Below are 21,402 nucleotides of genomic sequence, written 5' to 3'. Positions count from 1 at the left end.
TTTGAAAACAGGTTGTTTTTTGAAACAAAACACAAAAAACACGTTCCCGGTTGTATACGACTATATGTGTTTTTTATTTTCAAAACGGAAACTGTAAACATGTTCTTGAACCTAGTTTCAAAAACATGTTTATAAATCATATAATTTCTATACTAGAAAATTTATTTTTTGTTTTAAAAACTAATATTTTGTTAATTTCAAAAACATGTATTGTTTTTTTAAACAAAATGAACTTGTTTTCCCCTTTGAAAATAAAATCATAGTTAAATAACATTTTTTTTGCTAGTGTGGTGATTCCAAAAATAAATCATGTTGTAGAATGGCCCTAAATTGAAGAAAAAAAAAATCCAATCAACTACGCTATCCAATGAGTTCACATCTCCGCCCCACAACACCCCACAGCACATCATTGCTGTGTATTGGAAATATCTCCAGATGATAACACCAGAACCGATGATGGCATCATCGAAGATGTTCCCAATACACAGTGGAAATGTGCTGTGGGGCGGAGATGTGATCTCCTATCCAATACAATTTATCTCAAGAGTTCATCTGCAAATAAGTCAGTACTTGTTTGGTAGCAATGTAAATCCCAGATTGGTGCTACATTGCACTTCGGTCTTGTTTTGTAGACGTTTGGTGGGAATGTGAATAAATTTCGTCAATCAATGTAAAACAGTAAAAGAGAGCATTAGCTTTTCTGTGCAAAGCTTCAGTGTTTCTGCCATTCCATGCCATAATGAAATGAGAAACAATTTTAACACCCGATCCCATGTTGCATTCAACTGAACCAGAGTCATCATTTCCACCGTGCAAATATGTATTTACATCGCTACCCAATGCAACAGTTTTTATCAAATCCCATCACACATTTAGAGAAATTCTTGAGAATAATTTGTTTCTCCATACCTCAATAGGACCGGATCTAGTAGGCACAATATAGTAAGTACATTCAATGAGCATTTGATAAATATTCTATCAACTGTCAAAAGCTGTTTTTAATATTTTTTCAAGGGTAGGCTATGGTATTTTAAGGGACATGGGTCAAAAAATTTTGTAAGTGTTCATTGAACGTGCTTACAACATTTTGTCTACCTGATCCGGATTGGCCTCAATGATATCAATGACCGCACAGTAATTGAGTGATGGAGCACTATTTTAATTTCTGCAAATCTGGCTTGATCACAATGTATTCCAGGTGGTCCAGAGGAATGCATGTCAGGTATTTGATCATTTGCTCGGCAGAGATGCTGTCTCTTTTTTTTTTTTTTTTTTTTGGTATTCAGTGCTATGCACCATTAATAACTTCCCTATGACCCCTAAGACACCAACAAGCCAGCCCTATGCCGGTACAGAGGTGCTGTCTCATGAACTCCATGATTGCAGCAAACTAACAGAATGTTTTGCACTCAGAAGCAATTAATTTGTTATATTGGATATCAATGGCGAACAATTTTGCACTTGTAAATTTGCTAGTAGTTTCAAGGCTTATTCTGCTCTTTATTGATTACATTAGGATTGGAAATTATATGCATACAGATCCTTATTAAGCCAGGTTGTGATTCAGATGTTTCAGTTGGTTGATCAACAATTGTTATGTATTCCAAATGTGGTAGTTTAGAAATGGTTTGCCACGATTTTGATGATCAGATGAAAAGAAGAGATGTTGTCACTTGGAAGTTGGAATAACATAATTACTGGGTATGTTCAAAATTATCATAGGAAGGAGGCTATTGAGTTATTCTATCAAATTAAATTGGAAGGCCTTCTTCGGTATTGTGTTTGATTGTGCTCAGAAAGCTTCAGATGAAATGCCACAGAGTGCAGATAGGCACTTCCAAGCTAAAACCTTGGAGTCTAGAATTCCAAAATATATAGTTGCAGAGACTGCACTTGTAGATAAATATTCAGAAATTACTTGACATTGAAGAGGCAGAGAGGCATGGTGCCAACCAGCTGGTTGGTAAGGTCTCCTGATGGTTGTAGTGGAGACTTGGGATTAAATCCCACCTGCACCTGGGTTGGGGGATGGGCTACCCCTGTTGTGTAGCCCTTCAGAAGATGTCAGAAAAGAAAAAAAAAAAGAGGCAGAGAGAGATTTGGGCGGGGGGGAATACAAGGAACACTATATCCTTGAATGCACTTGTAACATGCTGCAGTCTGGTTTGGACAGATGATGCCAACAAGAACTTTATGCCAAGTTGCACGTTTAAAACATGAAACAGACATGTTTACATTTGCAGATATTTTTTCCTCCTGCCATTTATTTGGACAAATTGGCTGGCTGAGGGTGCTCAAGTTCATGCTCAGTCAATCAAATTTGCATTGGAATCAAATCTCTGTTAGGAACAGATCTGCTAACCTTATATGCTAAGTGTAGCCTTATGGACAATGCAGTGGAGGCTTTTTGAGCCCATAACCAGTTAACCTCATCCAACAGGCCAAAACCATACCCTTGGCTGGAATTATTGTTTTGAACAAAACAGAGAAAGGGGAACAATTCCTTCGAGTATTTCTATGAAATTTACACTCTTTCAAGGGGAAAAATGATTAGTTATCCTTCTTTAGTGTTCTTAAAGCATTAGCTAACTTGGCTGCATTAGGATAGAGAAAACAATTGCAAGGAAATGTGAAAAAGATAAGCGTGGTTGCATGCGCCAATTGACATGAATTCAGAAGTCAAAATTTGGAATAGTAGAAGATTTATTAAAGGTATTCAGGAAGATGCCTGGGGAGAATGCAGTATCTTGGAATTCAATGGTCGTGGGTGATTGCTATGTTTGTGCCTTGAATTCTTTGTGGCGACCCACTTCATGAATCTGCTCTGAATTAATTTGAGAAAAACCCGAAGGCAAATTTTCATAATGGTCTGTGGTGGATGCGTAGGGCTTGGGCCGTGGCGGTATGGACCCGATCCATATTCATTTCATAGGTTCGAACTGAATACGAAGAGTTATATATTTTCGGGGGTTTTCTCTCTTGTATACAGTGTCTTAGTCTTGTGAGAGACGAGTGAGACATTGGGTGTATTTGGGGCTTAGGGTTTTTTGCTGTGAGGGCACAACTCTGTATTTCTTCTCCATTACCAACTTCATAGTGGATTTTCTGTTCCTCCTTCACCCATGGACGTAGGCTATAAGCCAAATCACATAAATCCATGTGTGTTCTCTGCGCTTGTTTCTCTTTATCTCTACTTTTACTTTCAGGTTGGGTGCCATTCGAATCTGTTTTCTTGGGTTATTTGCAACAGTGATGCATAAAATGGGTTCAATGAAAAGGCCATTCCTATTTCAAGATTTGGTGGGCTCTAGTAAAATACAAATATGCACTACCTTTGTTATGGTTCAATTTGCTTGTAGCCATACAGGTTTCATTGAAGAAGGAGAAAACTATCACAATCAAATGATTAACAACCATGTTGAACTCCTTGGACATGCAGGATATCTTGATGAGCAGAAACCTTTGTCCTCAAGTATACATTTCCATCAGAATTTGGGATATAGAGGTCCTTGCTTTTTGTGCAGTTCATAGAAGCTCCTATTTTGGCACTAGAGATGCACAGCATTGCCTGTCGTTAATTCCCCATGATTCATATAGATTTGCCATTTCATCCAACACTCGTACATCTAAAACAGATGAAGGACCTGGGCATTAACAAGGAGCATGAGTGCAGCTGGAATGAGATGCAAATATTTGTTGCAGATGAAAGATAATGCTGCACAGGAGAAGTTGCTGAAGCACTGTAACTATGAAGTTGGCTGTTACATGCCAAAGTTAATGATTATGATTAAGGCTACAACTTAATGCTTCATGATATTTGGATTCCGAAGATATGTTTTCTTTATTTGATCCCTGGGCCTTCAGGAAATCTCTGGAGCATTTCAGTGATAAAAGGCCTCAATGCTTTTTGCCTCATCAATCAAACAAAAGCCATTACCCAATGTTGGTTCCAGCCATCACTTATCAGTGCTTTGGGAGGATTGGACTGGATATTGGGTTTATTTTACTCTCTCATTGCATGAGATGCTGACTCTCTCAGCAATTGATGAAATCCTTAAAGGTTACAAGCCTTTCCAAGTATATGACATGCACAACGGTGGAATCTTCGGTTCTACAATCCCTACATATCAGATATGGGCCTGCCCTTCTGCCAATGAACATATGCGGCTTGTTATCTGTGTTTAAGGCCTATGAGATATGATGGCAACAGTAAACCATGTCTCTAGTATCATAGATAACAATGGTTTATACAGCAATTTGCAGTTTCCTTGAGAAATGGAAGTCTGAGGCTGTAACTCAGTTTCGACTCCATGGCCTGACCTTCATCTCTTTCTTCTCTTTCTTCTCTTTTTGGTGTTGGCTTGTGCAGGCATTAAGCACAACACCTTGGAGGAGGGAGAGACTGGGCATATCAGGTCTCCACCCAACAACCACCCAATTGATAAATTATATGAAAGCAAGCTCATTGACCCGTTTGATTTGACAAAAAGTTCAAGTTTAAGCTAATCTTGAATACATTACAGTACTGTATGTACATTGTTATTCTACAATCACTGAATAAAACACTTGCATGTCACCTTACAGTACTCTGTATTTACAAGCATTAACCATTAACCACCACATGGAGTTCTACTACCCCCAACATTCTCATCCCCGGTAACATACGCACCGAGGTTCAGATACCTCTCCTGATCGGCTCTCTCCCTCCATCTTGCCCTACAAATGACGCAGTTAGCTGCCCTCCTCCCCCTGCTGCTCTTCCATGTATGAAAACACTCCTCATGCAAGGGATTCCGGCAGGTTCCACAAGCTACCAACCGATCTTCAATCCCCATCTCTTCCAGACAGATTGGACATGTGGCTCCGTCCTCCAAATCTGTCACCCGCCGTGGAGGATCCCGTCTTGCTTGTGAGAAGAGCTGATGGAATCTCTCTCGCAGATGGGCACCAGCCAAGGATTCAGGGGAGGTGGGCGTCCCGAGTAGGCGACTCAGTTGGCATGGCCTGAGCGTTCTCCTTCTTAGGCATGAGTCGTCAACAGACATGCCAAGGACGCGGAGGAAGACGAACAGAATGTGCTTGCAGGGAATTGTGCGGTCGGGGCATGTGCAAGATGGGGTGGTGGACAATGTAACAGTGTACACATTGCACGTCGCACCAAGGATGAAGAACTTGTCGTCTGATCGGTGGAGGAGCTGGAGAGGGTGGCGGAAGGCTCGGGCTATCCGATCTGCAATTGGTTGGGTTGGCTTGAATCGGGGGTGCGACTGCGACCGCAGCTGCTGCGGTGAAGCCGAAGGTGAATTGGAGGCCACTGATTCCATTGTGTCAAATCAAATGATCGTTACGGCAGTTGGGGAGAGGATTTGGGAATCATGAATAACTTATCGGTGCTTTTTGTAGGGGAATGTTTTTGGGGGATTCGTTGAGTGGATTTCAGGGACAAGCGAGGGATAAGTCATAACCGAGGATACTTAGCGAACTGGGTTGCGTTGCCAACGTTGCCTCAAAACCAAGTGTTGAATAGAATCGGTTGACCGGACGACGGCACGTCTCCAATCTTCACCGGTCGGGTGTAAGTTAATATTTAAGTAAACCACAGTTAATCTTAATCAGATTCAGACCTAATTAGTTGACCTAAACCGTCTGATTTATGTTTTGTCGATGATCATCAAAAGTTCTTGAGTAAGTTTTACTTGATGGTGGGTCCCGTGCCCCATTTCCATTGAAATGGAATGAAAAAAGTTCTTTGCCACTTTTCCGCATCTATCCTTCAATCCAAAGACAACTTTATGGAGGTAGTCCTTCACAGGTCTTTCTCTTTCCTCTTGCTTGCTCCCATGAGTATGGAGGTGAGCGAGATGGTATCGCTCAGGGGAGATAGCTTTAAACTCAAGGGATCTGCTGGCAGCGGCAAGATCTTCTTTGGAGTGGATGGTGAATTTTGTAACCCAACATTGGACCTATCAAGGATGCTGATGCTAACAAAGCTGAGGTGCCTTGGTTTTACCTCCTTGATCATTGAGGGCAATTCTATAACTACAGTCAGTTGGAATCAGAATCTTGAAAGAGGGTCTTCGAGATTGGCTCAATACATTAATGGGATAAGAGAGATTATACTACTTATTTCTTCTAACATCAGATGGATCCCAAGAGAGTTCAGTTTAGCTTCTGAATGCCTTTCCAATTCAAGGGTGCAGTGAGCTCTTTTGCACAGTGATAGTTTCTTGCCTAAGTATTGTTTTCTTTTTTGGAGGGCATTCTGTTTTTTGTATAAAGTTGTACATCTTTCAGTTAAAACTTCATATACTATCTAATACTTTTAGCTTTTCTTAAAAATGTATGTCTTGCAGTCAGTGGTCCCTCTTGTTACAATGGGAACACTGTGACCAACCAAAAAGTGTTCTTTCATGCAAAAATCAAGAAGCAATGTACACAGATGATCTTATTGAAAATACCCATCTCTGTGTTGAATGCAAATGGTTGTAAAGCAAGATTTTCCTTCTACATTTGACACTACTATTTTTGTTTGATGGTTGGCAGTCTTTTGTGCATTCAAGGAATAGGCTGAAGGAAGCAGTAGAGAGCATTGGGCTTTCAACTTCTGCTGGAAGCACAGGTGCCCTTTTATGTAATGTTTATATATATGAAATTACCATAACTTCAATGATTTTGAATTCAAAACTAGTATGATAAATGTCATTCATGAGTAGGATGATGTATATAACACTTGAGATCCAAGAAAGGGGCCGCCAAAATTGATGCATCCTGTAGACCAGAAGACTGATATCCTTGTAGACAATATATTCCGGATTGGGGGAACAATGTTAATAAATTAGAAAAAACATGAGATATACTCTGTCATTGTAATCAATTGAAAGCTGAACTATATGGGATTTCACCGATATGGAAAAAAATGTAGGCAGCTCAAATGTTGCCTAGTTGGTTGTGCTTCATGGATTGGATTAAAAAGGCATTTACTTGGTAATGCAAGAGAAAAAGAAGTCAAGACAACATTGCAGAGCATGAATGATGTTGGACCAGTGAAACCTCACATACTTTGGGAAAGAAATAGAATGGTTGAAGGGTTTGGTTATAGAATGCTGGGGTTTATTACTAGGGATTGGCAGCTCAAAACAGGAGTTTGTTTGTTAATCTACTACTTAACAGGCTAATTTTTTATAAATGGATAACAGGATAAGGGTTTAGAATGTGGCTATGAAGAGGCTAGAAACACTGATTGTTAATGGGGTTGCTCAACCAGATCTTATAGTAAGGAGGTCACCTTTCTTTTGTGCAGAGTTTAGGGTTGGATTGGTTTGGTTTTAGCTTTTTTTTTGTGTGCCACAAAAAGGTTTTAAGGATATCAAGGTGTTATATATGTGGAGTGAAAAAAGGCAATGGTTATGGACAAACAACAGAAAAACAAAATGAAAGAAATAAAAAAAAAAAAAAAAAAAACAGTAGACCAAGTATGAAGACGTTACCACCTCCATCTCAATGGAATTAACTATTGCCTTTGTTAATGAGTTGGAGTTGCACAAAAATATAAAATTTTCTTAAGAAAAGGGATCAAGAATGGATTAAAATATGAACATTGAAAAAAGATAATTGGGGGGGGGGGGGGAGAGAGCTTATTTGGGATATTCAAAAGGTCTTAAGGAATGACTTGAAGCCTGAGAGAGAGCTGTAAGATCTATTGATCAGAAGATCTTGAACAAACATGCAATAGAGAACTAGGAAGGAATGGAGAATATGGAAAAAGAGGAAAAAAGAGTAAATGGAGGTTTACATTGAGAAGAAACACACGAGGAAGAATTACATTATTCAAAAGAAAAACTTTATATCCATTATTTGAAATATAGCATTCAAGACATATTTAATAGGGATCAGGTAATAAGACATCTGGAGAAGGATATTATAATCACTTTCTCATGGGTGATGTAATGGTGAAACAGAGGGCTGAAAGAGTTAATATGTCCTGGGACTGGGTCAGTTATTAAAAGATCTTTGATATCAAAGGAATAAGTAGCGAAAGCTAGCTTATAAATTGGGGTGCCTTGGTATAATGTACATTCACATTTTTTTTTTACATATAATTAATAAACTAATCTGTTATCACTAATAAAAGAATGGGGTTGGGGCTATTGTCCACCTAAATTATAGAAATGCCACTGAAAACTTCACCCCAAAAAACATAATTCCTCATATTCTATTGATCCTATGATTTTGAAGCTTTTAAAAACCTTAGATAAGACCCAAATATCCTAAATATCAGGCTATGCCCTACTGACCTTAAGTAGAATTACCAAAATACCTCTAAAACAGAAAATTACTCAAAAAGCCAGAGAGATTAGGATTGAATCCCCTCAGCATCTTTTGTCCTAGTAGGTTGGCACACCTCCTAGTGTGCCTTACCCCCTTATATACAAACATGCATACACACCAAATATCATGCACCAGAAAGTGCAGAGAAAGTGGGAGTCAGAGACAATATCTAGAAAGGAAGTAATTGCACTGCTAAGAAGAGATGTCACACCCAGAGTGACAATATTAAAGAGCAATAGCACCATAACAGATGTCACAAATTTTCAAAATATGCAGAAGCTTTGAAATCCAATTTATTCTATTGAAAAGTGGCCGTTACATACTTCTAATCAGATTTACCACAGTCACCTGAAAATTAGTGTACTTAACTGTCATTGAGACTTTGTATCTGGAATGAAAACAACATTTACGGTGTTCTTATGATTCTCCAAGCTGCAATTGATATAAAATGTTAACATCATGGACATCTATTTTACATGGATTTATTCTCGAAGTTGGAGTATATTGCATAGGCGCAACACCAATTTTGAAGTGATGCCATCCTGTAAGGCTCCAACACTTCAAATTTTCAATTTCTATCTTTAAATTCTTGTTCTTATTTGCAGCCATATCTGGCGCATTGAATTTACAATAAAAGTTATTTACAGAAAAAACAGCATGGACAGGTATTGAAAAGGGAATTTACACTAAATATTGGAATGCCTGACAGAGGCACAACATTGATATTTTGAACTGTCCATGCAATATAGCTTAGAACTATTAGGTGAGACCTCGTGAGAAGCTGGAAACAGCACCATTGAATAAGGTTTCAACACTTCGATTTTCCAATTTATATCATCAAAATGAGAGCTTATTTGGGATATTCAAAAGGTCTTAAGGAATGACTTGAAGCCTGAGAGAGAGCTGTAAGATCTATTGATCAGAAGATCTTGAACAAACATGCAATAGAGAACTAGGAAGGAATGGAGAATATGGAAAAAGAGGAAAAAAGAGTAAATGGAGGTTTACATTGAGAAGAAACACACGAGGAAGAATTACATTATTCAAAAGAAAAACTTTATATCCATTATTTGAAATATAGCATTCAAGACATATTTAATAGGGATCAGGTAATAAGACATCTGGAGAAGGATATTATAATCACTTTCTCATGGGTGATGTAATGGTGAAACAGAGGGCTGAAAGAGTTAATATGTCCTGGGACTGGGTCAGTTATTAAAAGATCTTTGATATCAAAGGAATAAGTAGCGAAAGCTAGCTTATAAATTGGGGTGCCTTGGTATAATGTACATTCACATTTTTTTTTTACATATAATTAATAAACTAATCTGTTATCACTAATAAAAGAATGGGGTTGGGGCTATTGTCCACCTAAATTATAGAAATGCCACTGAAAACTTCACCCCAAAAAACATAATTCCTCATATTCTATTGATCCTATGATTTTGAAGCTTTTAAAAACCTTAGATAAGACCCAAATATCCTAAATATCAGGCTATGCCCTACTGACCTTAAGTAGAATTACCAAAATACCTCTAAAACAGAAAATTACTCAAAAAGCCAGAGAGATTAGGATTGAATCCCCTCAGCATCTTTTGTCCTAGTAGGTTGGCACACCTCCTAGTGTGCCTTACCCCCTTATATACAAACATGCATACACACCAAATATCATGCACCAGAAAGTGCAGAGAAAGTGGGAGTCAGAGACAATATCTAGAAAGGAAGTAATTGCACTGCTAAGAAGAGATGTCACACCCAGAGTGACAATATTAAAGAGCAATAGCACCATAACAGATGTCACAAATTTTCAAAATATGCAGAAGCTTTGAAATCCAATTTATTCTATTGAAAAGTGGCCGTTACATACTTCTAATCAGATTTACCACAGTCACCTGAAAATTAGTGTACTTAACTGTCATTGAGACTTTGTATCTGGAATGAAAACAACATTTACGGTGTTCTTATGATTCTCCAAGCTGCAATTGATATAAAATGTTAACATCATGGACATCTATTTTACATGGATTTATTCTCGAAGTTGGAGTATATTGCATAGGCGCAACACCAATTTTGAAGTGATGCCATCCTGTAAGGCTCCAACACTTCAAATTTTCAATTTCTATCTTTAAATTCTTGTTCTTATTTGCAGCCATATCTGGCGCATTGAATTTACAATAAAAGTTATTTACAGAAAAAACAGCATGGACAGGTATTGAAAAGGGAATTTACACTAAATATTGGAATGCCTGACAGAGGCACAACATTGATATTTTGAACTGTCCATGCAATATAGCTTAGAACTATTAGGTGAGACCTCGTGAGAAGCTGGAAACAGCACCATTGAATAAGGTTTCAACACTTCGATTTTCCAATTTATATCATCAAAATCTTATTCTTATAATTATTACGCCAACATCGTTTAAATCCTTATCCGAATGCTGTGATTTTTGGAGGTTGATGTGCCAAACACTAGGGACACCTCAATGCTTGGCACTTGTGCTACATTCCAAGTAGTCACTGCTTCTAGTGATTATGACTTGCTAAAATGAAATGCATTCTAAAATCAGATGCTTACAAAACATCTACTCATTCTTTAGCTTGAAATAAACTATCCTAAATTTCTAAAAGCTAGACCCTCTTCTTACTTTCTTAGTCAACTGTTACAGAAATTAAACTAAACCACTATATACTGTGCTCTACTTTGACAATGACTTACCAAAGTAAAGTTGAAATTTAACAATAGAAAAAAGAAACTACTTGCTGGGAAATCAACAAATCTATCCTACTCAAAATGGGTTCCACACGTCCTAAATTAGCCTAAATTTCTAAAAGCTAAAAGCTCTTCTTAGTCAACTGTTACAGAAATTAAACTAACCAGTATATACCATGTTCTACCTTGAATCTTTGACCATGACTCCCAAATTTGTTAACCTTGGTAGTCTCAACAAGGTAACGTAATAAGCTCTCTAGCATTATTGACACCTGTGCATTGAAACGGATTAATCCGAAGTGATTGGACTAACCGTTTTTTAATGAAGATAATAATATACTGAAACTGAATGAATTAATAGTGCACTTTTCTTGGAAAAAGTACTTGCACTCGGCAAGTTGAGAGATTTTTTTGTAGCAGCGGGTTTTTGACTGCATCAAGGACAGCTCTTGCTATTAGACCAGGTATGCTACTTACTAATTGTTTTCACAATATCTGTCAATGTAACCCTCTGGCATGATATACTGTTTTTACTCCTTGCCTTGATATTAAGAATGTAAATGTCTGAATAACTAGCCTTTATCTTGTTTCTGAAAAGTTTTGCTTTAAAAACTGTCATTTTTGTCTTATTTTGATCCAATTAAATTGAATTGGATGGAGTGAAATGGTGATACGACATACGAGTATTCAGGTAATGTTATCAGTAGAAATTACAAAAATAACATTCAGGTTATGGATGTAAAGATGAGTAATGGATAAGAAAACAAAGAGGAACAATAACATTCTCTAGTTTGTTAAGTCATAAGTTATTTGTGTTTCTCATGGCAGAGTTTTTGTTTTCTTTCTCCCACCATGTTCCAACAGGTACAATTTGGATACATTGAATGAAACTTACATGTTAGCAATGCTTGCACTTATTTTTAACAGTTTAATACATGTAGCAAATGGATGAAGTAAATATAGTTTTACATCCTAAACATTGGTTGCTGCTACTACCTACCAGAAAATGACACAGGGAATTGGCAGTTTGGCACTGAAGCCTAAAGATGCAATGTGCTGTAGAGAGGATCCATCATACTTCAAAGGGGGGGGAGGAAGTTGTCAGATGTTTGTAACCAAGTTACCTCTATATCAGAAAGCTTCAAAAAGGAGCTGAAAGGGGCTCCCTAAGTTTAGCTTTATCAGGGGATTCATCTACATTGACAGAAGCATTGACAGAAGTGCATGAGCAATCAGTGACCTGAGCAACTTCCTCGCACTTTTCAAGCTTATGAAGTTCATCTCTCCTCTTGACCAACTTTTCCATATCTTTTATTGAAACCACTGGACTCAGTCCCTACACAAGCATAAGCAGCTCTTAGAAAATGGTAGAGACGTTTAGAAATCACAGTATTGCATCTAGAACAGAGCAGACCTCAATGAATACATCTGTAGCTTTCGTAGCTTTCAATTTTTGAATTATATCCACTGCTGCTACCTTCAAAAGAAAACGTAAATGAGTTGTTACAACTTAATCTAAATACAATGGAGAATAACCCAGAAACTTAACAGGGTGGTTGCTTGTTCCCAACACTGCTACCAAAATCTGTCTGTGCTAGTAAAATATGTTCCAACTTCAGGCCTGTCGATAACTTGATCCAAGAAACATCTCAAAGAAAAGAAAGCAAGCGTTAGAGATATTACCCTGACATCTTTCAGCTCTCCTTCACTCAAGGTCCTGGGCTCCATTTCAATGAAGAAAGAAGGGTAAGCCATGAATAAACCAGTATGTTTGAGACTACCAATGTAGATATTGCAGAATGGATCGTCGCCAACTATAATAACATTGTAATATCCTCTCCTGTAAACTAATTTATAGTCAGGAAAATAAAACCTTTTTAACTTTTCAACTTTCTTATTTTGATTCACGGCTTCACTTATCTGTTTGACAGCTTGACTTAACTGAGAGAAAGAAGTAGTGGTACTCATTGAGATCCCGTGCTTACTGCTGCTATTGTGCACTTCACGAGCTTTCTCTACCTGATTTTTTTTGTGGATGTATGTGCGGGCACGTCAACAACCCAAAGCCGTTTTCAATCCGGTGATCTCAATTCTCCGCTTAACATGTATTAATTGTTCTTTTAAGCCGGCGACTGCCTAGATTTTGGCCGAATTGTTGAGACCGTTTAGTTTACTGCTTTACTGCTCCTGCTCGTTACGGTCGTTGCAACCCCACCGTACCATACACAACTGATAAAGCTTGTTTTGAGCATCTGATACAGTTGCTTTTAAATATATAATAACCAAAGAGCTGGGAGGGCTTCGGCTTTGATTGAGCTGCTTTTATATAAATACATTAACTTAGTTAATTAGGCATAAACCCGGGTCAATCTAAGTCAACTGTTCATTTAAATATAGCTACTCGCATCAATTTAAGTATTATAACTTTCTAAAATAACAATTAAAGGGTAAAATAGACAATGACAAAATTCAAGAATATTCTAGAATTTAGGAAGCCCAAAATCATTCTAGATAAAGGGTTTTTTTTTTATAAAAACATTGAAGAGCTACACAAGACGGGGGAGGGGGTAGCTCTTCCCCACGAATCAGCAATCAAAATGAGAATAACTGGGGAGTTGTTTGGCATTGATGGCCTTTATAAAATAAGCTTTTGTACAATTTTGTCTTGAAAAACGAGACAAAATGTGTTTTAAACGTTTTGTACAGTTTTTTTAACACCTCGGCGCCATTAGATGTCATATAAGCTAAATAGTAAAAAAAAAACGGTCTTGAAAATGAAAAACATCAAAATTAGTGTTTTTTATAAATGATTCACACAACTTTCAATAGATAAACGGCTCAACCAAATAACTTTTTAGATTTCTTTTGTTAAACGCATCTACAATGCTGAACTGACACTGTTTCTTAAAAAAGCTACATCGGTACCAAACACCATCTAGAATTAACCATTAAATCAATAAGCACATTACATGCCAACCAATTAGCAGCTTGATTCGCCTCATGAAACGCATGTCTAAAGCAAATCTTCAAGTTGAACATAGCTGAGAGGTTGAGGCATTCCTCTTATGATGCAATCCAATCTCCATGGGGGTTCCACTCTTCCTCTAAGACAATCAATGACAAGCTTCAAATATCCTTTGATGATGATTGGCTGGTCCTTGAAGTTAATAGCAATGTTGATAGGTTCCCATGCTGTCCACGCTTCTGCAAGATTTATGGTTGTATACCCAATGTTATAAGCTTTGGTCACAAGGACATCCCCCTGATGATTCCTGCTTGTTTGATACAACCAGTAGAATAGATGCATTCATTCCTACAGGAAGCATCAAATTTGATTTTGATGCTACTAGGCTTAGGATACCAACCAATAAGATTCCAGACCTTGTTATTTGAAAGGTTTTCATTTAGAACATTATCCTTTCTCTCCTTCCATTAATCACTAGCTCTTTCAATAATGGACGATTACTCAATTTATTATTAAAACATTTATCATTTCTGTTCTTCCAAATGAACCATAGGATACAAGCTAGTATCTCTCTAAAAAAATGATCATTCAAGGAGAAACGACGATTAGTAATTCTGAACCACCAATATTGATTGATAGAAGAATCATTGATGGAAGGCACTAGGATACTCAAATTCATAAGTCTATAAATTTGGTTATAAAATTCATACTTAATGAATATGTGATCAATGTTCTCATCCTCACCACAAAGAGCACAAGCCGGGTTTATCTCTTGCGATTAGTTTATTTTTTGTGGGCAGGTTATCATTAAACATGAGAAAGAGAAAAACTTTAATTTTTGGGGGGACCTTACAATTTCATAAATTTTTTGGGGCACCCGACACCATTAGATATGTATTTTTCACTATATGCAGTTTTAACCAAAAAAATACCGTCTAATGTGAATTTCCAAGCAATTCCGTCCTCCATATCCATAAATGCAATCAAAATTAGTGAGGGAGTAATAGCCTTAATGAAATCCTCCTTCCATACCCTCCTGTCTTGGTCAATCACACCTTCATATCAATATTATATATAGAATCTGGATTCACGTCATCCAAAATTGAAGAGTTTCCAGCTCAACCATATTTCCATCACCAATTCTCCGATTAGAGCACCTCTTAATGAGGTCCCTATAAGCCAGGACATCTCTCCACACCTAAGAAATTCCACTCTTTGGATCAATATCCCAATAATTATGGTTACTTAAATATTTACGACTAACCACCTTCACCTATAGGTTAATTGCAAGTAATGACTTTCCAACCCAGTTTAGCTATAGAGCCTTGTTAATCCATTTCAGGTTTCTTACCCCCAACCCATCCCAGGCTTCAGCCATACAATCTCTCTTCCAGTTAACAAGGTGGGTGGGCGTTTTAGCTCCTTGAATTCGACCAAATAAAATCCCTTCAGTAATGAGGGCACCACGATAAATTTTGTTTTTTTGCTTGAGGGGAATTTTTAGAATTTTGGATATGATTTTTTGGTGTATATATGAAATATTTTTTGGAAAATTTTATGGCCAATTTAGCATAATTAGGAAGTAGCCCAGAGGCCTTAGCAAACTTATCAAGAGGCCCAGATGCTTTAGCAATGAGGATGTTATCACTGATTTGCTTGTTGGGAATAAAGGCACTCCGGAATGAAGAAATTAAATCATCAAATAATACGATTAACCAGAATTTTGGAAATAATTTTATAAACCACATTGCAAAGGCTAATAGGTCTATAGTTATTAACCCCTTAAGATTATCACATTTAGGGATAAGAGTGATAAAAATTATTTTCTTCCATTGTGAAAATTATAAATAGGGGCCTTATATAATAGTCATGGAGATTCATTAACAACACATTTATTAAACCCACTAGGAGGGGCGAGACCCATATTCTCCCTCTCCTCATTTTCCCTCTCTCCTTTTTTCTCACTATCTTTTTCTTCCTTTGCAATCACGAAATTATTTTCATAGCCATTCTCCTCAAATCTCGAGTTAGATTAATGATGAAGGAAGATTTGGCCCGATCTCACAATTATGCGACACGTGGCAAAGAAAACAGCTCGGCACAAAAGCAAGCCTAAGGCGCGAGCACCAAGGGGAGAAACCAGCGGTCAGAACTCCCTATTGGGGACCCGAACTCACCCTTGGCCCCAAACCAGAAAAGTAATCCGAACTGGCCTACATATAACAGTTCGGGACATACTTCTCCGAACTGGCCTGCCTTGTAACAGTTCGAGACATACTTCGCCGAACTGGCCTGCCTTGTAACAGTTCGGGATACCCCTCGCCGAGCTGACCTGCCCTATACATACTTCCGAACTCAAGACTTTGCCTCACTCACCACTCCACATCGCCCTCAGGGCACCAAAACCAAGTAAACCGCACTATGCCTGACACCGCCTCCTGACACCGCCATCTCCAGAGAGACGGTTAGGCAGTGACGGTTCTGTCCCAGCAGAAAGGACGACACCCGAGTTGACAGACGCAAGGGTAATCATACCCGACCTGACAAAGGCCTCAGAGCGAGTGCGCGAAGTGATTATAAAAGCCCCATGCCCGACGCTCCAGCTCAAAGGCGAATCCGCTGACAGCTAAGACTGGCCGGATTGCGCTCCATCAGTTGGCGTCGTCTATGGGAAAGCTTCTAAAAGCCTCCCTCTAAATATCTTTTACCTACCCTTCTTTCAAAAACTCCAACACCAAAATGGCCTCCTCCAACAGTGTCGGACGTGGAACCGAAATAGCCACTACCGAAGAGCAACACCATGTTCCGGCGGTGTGCATTTGGCAATTCACCATCCTCCTTTCAATGGATGGGATCCCAAGTCTGAATGTGCCACAGGCGGTGGCACCTCTGAACACTCCCTCGTTGAACATTCCTCTTCCACTCCCCATCGAAATGAACTTCGCGGAACCAACTGTTGTCCCATTAGCAGCCCGCCAGAATCAGCTAGATGATCTCATGCAATGCATGCAGGCAATGCAGGCCCAAATGCAACAATTCCAGCAGCACCAACTCCAGCAACACCAGGTGTTGCACCACCTCTCCCAACACCATTATCAACAACAGTTCCCTCAGCTACCATTGAACTAACCACTGCTTCCCCCCCGACACCCTGTTTCAAAGGCGGTCAAGGCCTCCCCTCAAGGTGGACGACCTCACCAAGGAGAGGCTTCCCAACCACAGAACCCCCCTAATAGTCAGGCCTCATCCCCAGGCCGTAAGCAAAGAAAGATCACCTCCGCCTCGCAGCTCGCGGGTGGGTCAGGAACCTCGCCCACGAAGGCACCCCAGTCGCTTCATGCATCGGTGGAGTCACCTCGGGCTCCCTGGGCAGATCCTCCGGCGTGTGGCCTAGAACTTGAGGCTCCTCATCCGGGGGCAGCTTGGTACGAGTTCACTTGGCGACCCGTTTCCTCCTCTTCATGCCTTGGAACAGGCATCCCCCAGGAGTTCTCTTCGCATCCATCACACCTGCAGAAACGAGTTCGACATCAGAAAAAATGAAGGAACAAAGCAAACAATAAACCGCAGAACCAGAAACCTACCCGAACTCAGGCCGACCGCAATAAGCTTGGCCTCCGTCAAGTACTGATGGCACTTTAAAACTTGCTGTGCCCATTGCCGAAGGCCCTTCACCGTCTCTTTGTCGAGAGTGAGACCAGAATCAGGAGCGGCCTCACCCCACCCGGTTTGAAAGGGTCATCCTTGTGCACTTCGCACACCGAAGTAGTTCCGCTTCCACGCTGGAACCTTATTAGGAAGATCGTGCAAAAGCTTAAAGCCTAGGCAAGGAGAAAGGTAATACGCCCATCTTCCCCCAGGAAGAGAACCCGCTTGTCTCTTGAGCATCAAGATGGAGGAGAATATCTCCAAGTCTAAAGGGAAATTCTGCTCGCAAAAAAGGGAGACAGTCCCCACTAGGTTCCTAATAGAGTTTGGATGAAACTGGCCAATGGTAACACTGAAATGGTTTATAACTTCGACGAGAAGAGGGTGGAAAGGCAGTCGCAACCCCGTTGCGAGCTGCTCTCGAAAAATCATGTTCTCATCAAGACCGTGTTCCCAATGAAAGCTACCCGAAGGAATGAAATATGTATACCCCCCAGGCAGATTGTAAGACATAAGTATAGATTGGAGCCCCTCGGACGTCATGGTTGAGGGACCAAACCTGTCTAGCATCCGAACTCGGCGAAAGGTAGACGCCAAACTGCCCGAAGCGGCTCGGCCTACGGGTTCATAGTCATCAAGTTCCACCTCAGGATCACTAAGGCAGTCGGGGGATACGACACGGTTTGTAGAACCTACATCAGTCCTATCTGAAGAGTCGTCTGAGCTATTGAAGCTAGACATCGAGGAAAAGAGGTGGATTCAGGAAGGTACTCACCGGAAAGTTTTGAAGGCTCTAGAGACGAGAACAAGCCAAAAACCTTGAAGGCTAAGTAATCAGCCTAGACGCGAGCTGAAAAGTTTGGCGCGAGCTCAAGAGGCAAATAGCAGAAGTGACAAATCGACTGGGGTCCCCCACTATTTATAGCTACAGTAACCAAGAACCGACAGTGCAGATCAAAGACAATCTGACAGCCCGCATTTGCGCTGACCACACGTCCCTTGAGATCGAGACGTGATTGGCGCACGTCTTTTCGAAAAGAGCGAAACGTCAACGCACGTCTTTTTGAAACCGACGTCGCGCCGGCGCACGTCTTTCCGAAAAGAGCGAAACGTCAACGCACGTCTTTTTGAAACTGACGTCGCGCCGGCGCACGTCTTTCTGAAAATGACAGCACGCCGCACGTCTCCCTGCAACTGACAACCGTCAGCGCACATCCCTCCAGAATGGCAGTGGCACGCTTTTTTCAAATTTAAATGACCCGCTGTCACGTCTTAGTGGCACGAATTTTTGAAGTTTAAAATAAACGCGCATTGCCACGTCCGTCAACATTTATGAGTAGTAGGCACGTCTCTCGCCTTCTCAAACACTCCAGAAAACCGAAGAACCCTGGCAAAAGCAACTCGCGCAGTAAAGATTCGAAGAACGGGACAAATCCACCTACCACCTCGCAAAACTCCCCGCACCAGGGCAAGACCCTTGGCGCGAGGAGTGGGGGGCAATTGATGAAAGAAGATCTGGCCCGACCTCATAGTTATGCGACACGTGGCAAAGGCAACAGCTCGACACAAAAGCAAGCCTAAGGCACGAGCACCAAGGGGAGAAACCAGCAGTCAGAACTCCCTACTGAGGGTCCAAACTCACTCTTGGCCCCAAACCAGAAAAGTAATCCGAATTAGCCTGCATATAACAGTTCGGGACATACTTCGCTGAACTGGCCTGCCTTGTAACAGTTCGGGACATACTTCGCCGAACTGGCCTGCCTTGTAATAGTTCGGGATACCCCTCGCCGAGCTGACCTGCCCTATACATACCTCCGAACTCAAGACTTCGCCTCGCTCACCACTCCACATCGCCCTCAGGCACCAAAACCAAGTAAACCGCTATGCCTAACACCGAGGAAGTCCGTACCCGAGGGCGTCGCACCTGACTGACTTGGGATCTGATGCTTGACGGCCGCACTCTAAACGGCCATCTGCCACCGCCTCCTGACACTGCCATCTCCAGAGAGACGGTTAGGCAGTGACGGTTCTGTCCCAGCAGAAAGGATGACGCCCGAGTTGACAGACGCAAGGATAATCATACCCGACTTGACAAAGGCCTCGAAGCGAGTGCGCGAAGTGATTATAAAAGCCCCCTACCCCCAACAAATAAGGTATGTGAACTTTGCGCTATTTGGTCTACACTTTGCCTTTGAGAGATTACTGACTTGAGCTTCGGAGTTATCACACTGGGTTCCCCCCAGAGTTCTCTCATCTTTCCCGTTTCAGGCTCCCCGATGCTCCAGCTCAGAGACGAATCCGCTGATAGCTAAGACTGACCGGATTGCACTCCATCAATTACAAATGCCAAATCCACTAGTTTACACACTAGAAAGTCGACTTCATGACTAGATGAAAAAGCATACTGCGGCCTTTTGGGTTATTCTCCAAAAATGGCTTCCGGACTCTCCATATGAAGCTATTATAGAGTAAAATCCTATACATAGATCTCATCCTAACGGCTTAAGCACCATATGAATGTGTCACAACATAACTCAAACATGAATAAAGCATTGATAAAGTGTCACATTGTAGTGACATTTTTAACATTGTTAAGGTAAGTAATGTTTAAGTATGTCTTTTAAAACATAAAAATATATCTTATAAAACAAGAATCAATATAAAAATATACCTTATAAAATGCGAATCAATAAAAAGTAAGTAAACTATATGTTGTATTTCAATTATTTGGTTGAAATTTTAATATAACGTGTTACAAAAATTTCACAATGCAGCATAATTGGTCTATTGGATAAATATAATTTTTAGAATAAATATAATTCTTAGAATAAATGACACGAGGTCTGTAAATAGTATCCATTTGAGCAAATCCAATTTGATGAGTGTGCATCTAATTGGATCAAATAATTCCTGGTCCATAATATGATAATACTTAAACTTTGATTAAAAAAAAAAGATAATACCTAAACCTTTAAATTTATGCTTACATCTTTTTTTGGTAAATAAAAAATTTAATTTTATGTAGAAAAAATGCTTACATTTGTATAAGATTCATGTGTGTATATATTTTATTTTAGGGTTTTTATTGTTCAATCCACCCCAATAAATCTTAACTCCACCATACAGTTGGGGTAGGTGCCAATTCGGAATTGATGCCAATATACGAGAGGGTATTAGTGTTATAGGTGGGGGGGTATTTAAAAATTTAAATTGTTGTAGATCTTCAGTAGAATTTAGAATTTCAAGGTGGAGTATAGTATAGTTTTTACTTTATTTTAATGTTGGACGTTTTTCCAAAGAGCCATATTTTACATTATATTTATTTTATTAAAAATTTATAACGCTCTGGCCATTCTTAATTTCATTTATTAACATTGAATATTTGATTTTGATGGGAGTCCGATTTAAATTTCATGGTTAATATGTGATTCAAATTCAACTTCGAATTTTAACAACCTAAGGTTGGACCTAGATACATGAACTGATCTGACTTGCTTACATGATTTGCATTGGATACGTATTCATGGGGCGGGTTTTACCGCTTATTAATAGAAAATGTTTAGACCCAGCCCGGGCTGACTATCAAGCCTATTTTTGAGCTTGAGCCCGACCCTAAGATAAAAATAAAGGTGCAACTTGGACAGGCTTAGCTTGGTAGTTTGCTTCAACCTGAAGCTCGAACCAAAGCAATGTAAAATGTAATTTGGGCCAATTCGAATTAAACCCTTAAATAGAAAGCTCGAAACCCAAT

The 21,402-nt window shown here is 39.7% G+C and overlaps 2 protein-coding genes and 1 long non-coding RNA gene across 4 annotated transcripts; 1 reads left to right on the top strand and 2 right to left on the bottom strand.

Moving 5' to 3' along the window:
* Positions 1 to 680: 680 nt before the first annotated feature.
* On the top strand, positions 681 to 8,897 carry LOC148842553 (uncharacterized). Its single transcript, XR_016102833.1, has 3 exons — positions 681 to 1,222; positions 6,544 to 6,619; positions 8,823 to 8,897. It is a non-coding gene; the product is annotated as an uncharacterized LOC148842553 (long non-coding RNA).
* Positions 4,479 to 7,425, bottom strand: LOC148842554 (SWIM zinc finger family protein / mitogen-activated protein kinase kinase kinase (MAPKKK)-like protein). The gene has a single exon (XM_088956603.1). It carries the CDS (start codon positions 5,322 to 5,324, stop codon positions 4,611 to 4,613), a length of 714 nt encoding a protein of 237 aa, XP_088812729.1. The 5' UTR covers positions 5,325 to 7,425; the 3' UTR covers positions 4,479 to 4,610.
* Positions 8,898 to 11,771: 2,874 nt separating the features above from the next.
* On the bottom strand, positions 11,772 to 13,341 carry LOC148842552 (uncharacterized). 2 transcript variants are annotated; one of them, XM_088956604.1, is made up of 4 exons: positions 12,981 to 13,341; positions 12,722 to 12,878; positions 12,453 to 12,515; positions 11,772 to 12,374 (listed from the first exon to the last, which is right to left on the bottom strand). In XM_088956604.1, exons 1-4 carry the CDS (start codon positions 13,004 to 13,006, stop codon positions 12,180 to 12,182), a joined length of 441 nt encoding a protein of 146 aa, XP_088812730.1. In that variant the 5' UTR covers positions 13,007 to 13,341; the 3' UTR covers positions 11,772 to 12,179. The 2 variants fall into 2 exon arrangements, with proteins under 2 accessions (XP_088812730.1, XP_088812731.1); XM_088956605.1 differs by having other exon boundaries at positions 12,722 to 13,284.
* Between the last annotated feature and the right edge of the window lie 8,061 nt (positions 13,342 to 21,402).

This window comes from Nelumbo lutea, chromosome 8 (genome assembly GCF_056320005.1).
Source record: "Nelumbo lutea isolate HS-2025 chromosome 8, American lotus-T2T, whole genome shotgun sequence".
In the NCBI taxonomy this organism is placed as follows: Eukaryota; Viridiplantae; Streptophyta; class Magnoliopsida; order Proteales; family Nelumbonaceae; genus Nelumbo; species Nelumbo lutea.
This window is presented reverse-complemented; position numbering and strand designations above follow the sequence as displayed.

Excerpts from the sequence above, each read along its gene's own strand:
- LOC148842554 (XM_088956603.1), bottom strand. The coding sequence starts at position 5,324 with ATGGAATCAGTGGCCTCCAATTCACCTTCGGCTTCACCGCAGCAGCTG.
- LOC148842552 (XM_088956605.1), bottom strand. The coding sequence starts at position 13,006 with ATGAGTACCACTACTTCTTTCTCTCAGTTAAGTCAAGCTGTCAAACAG. Across the intron at positions 12,516-12,721 it reads GAGAGCTGAAAGATGTCAGG|GTAGCAGCAGTGGATATAAT; the intron begins GTAATATCTCTA and ends TTTCTTTTGAAG. Across the intron at positions 12,375-12,452 it reads CTACAGATGTATTCATTGAG|GGACTGAGTCCAGTGGTTTC; the intron begins GTCTGCTCTGTT and ends ATGCTTGTGTAG.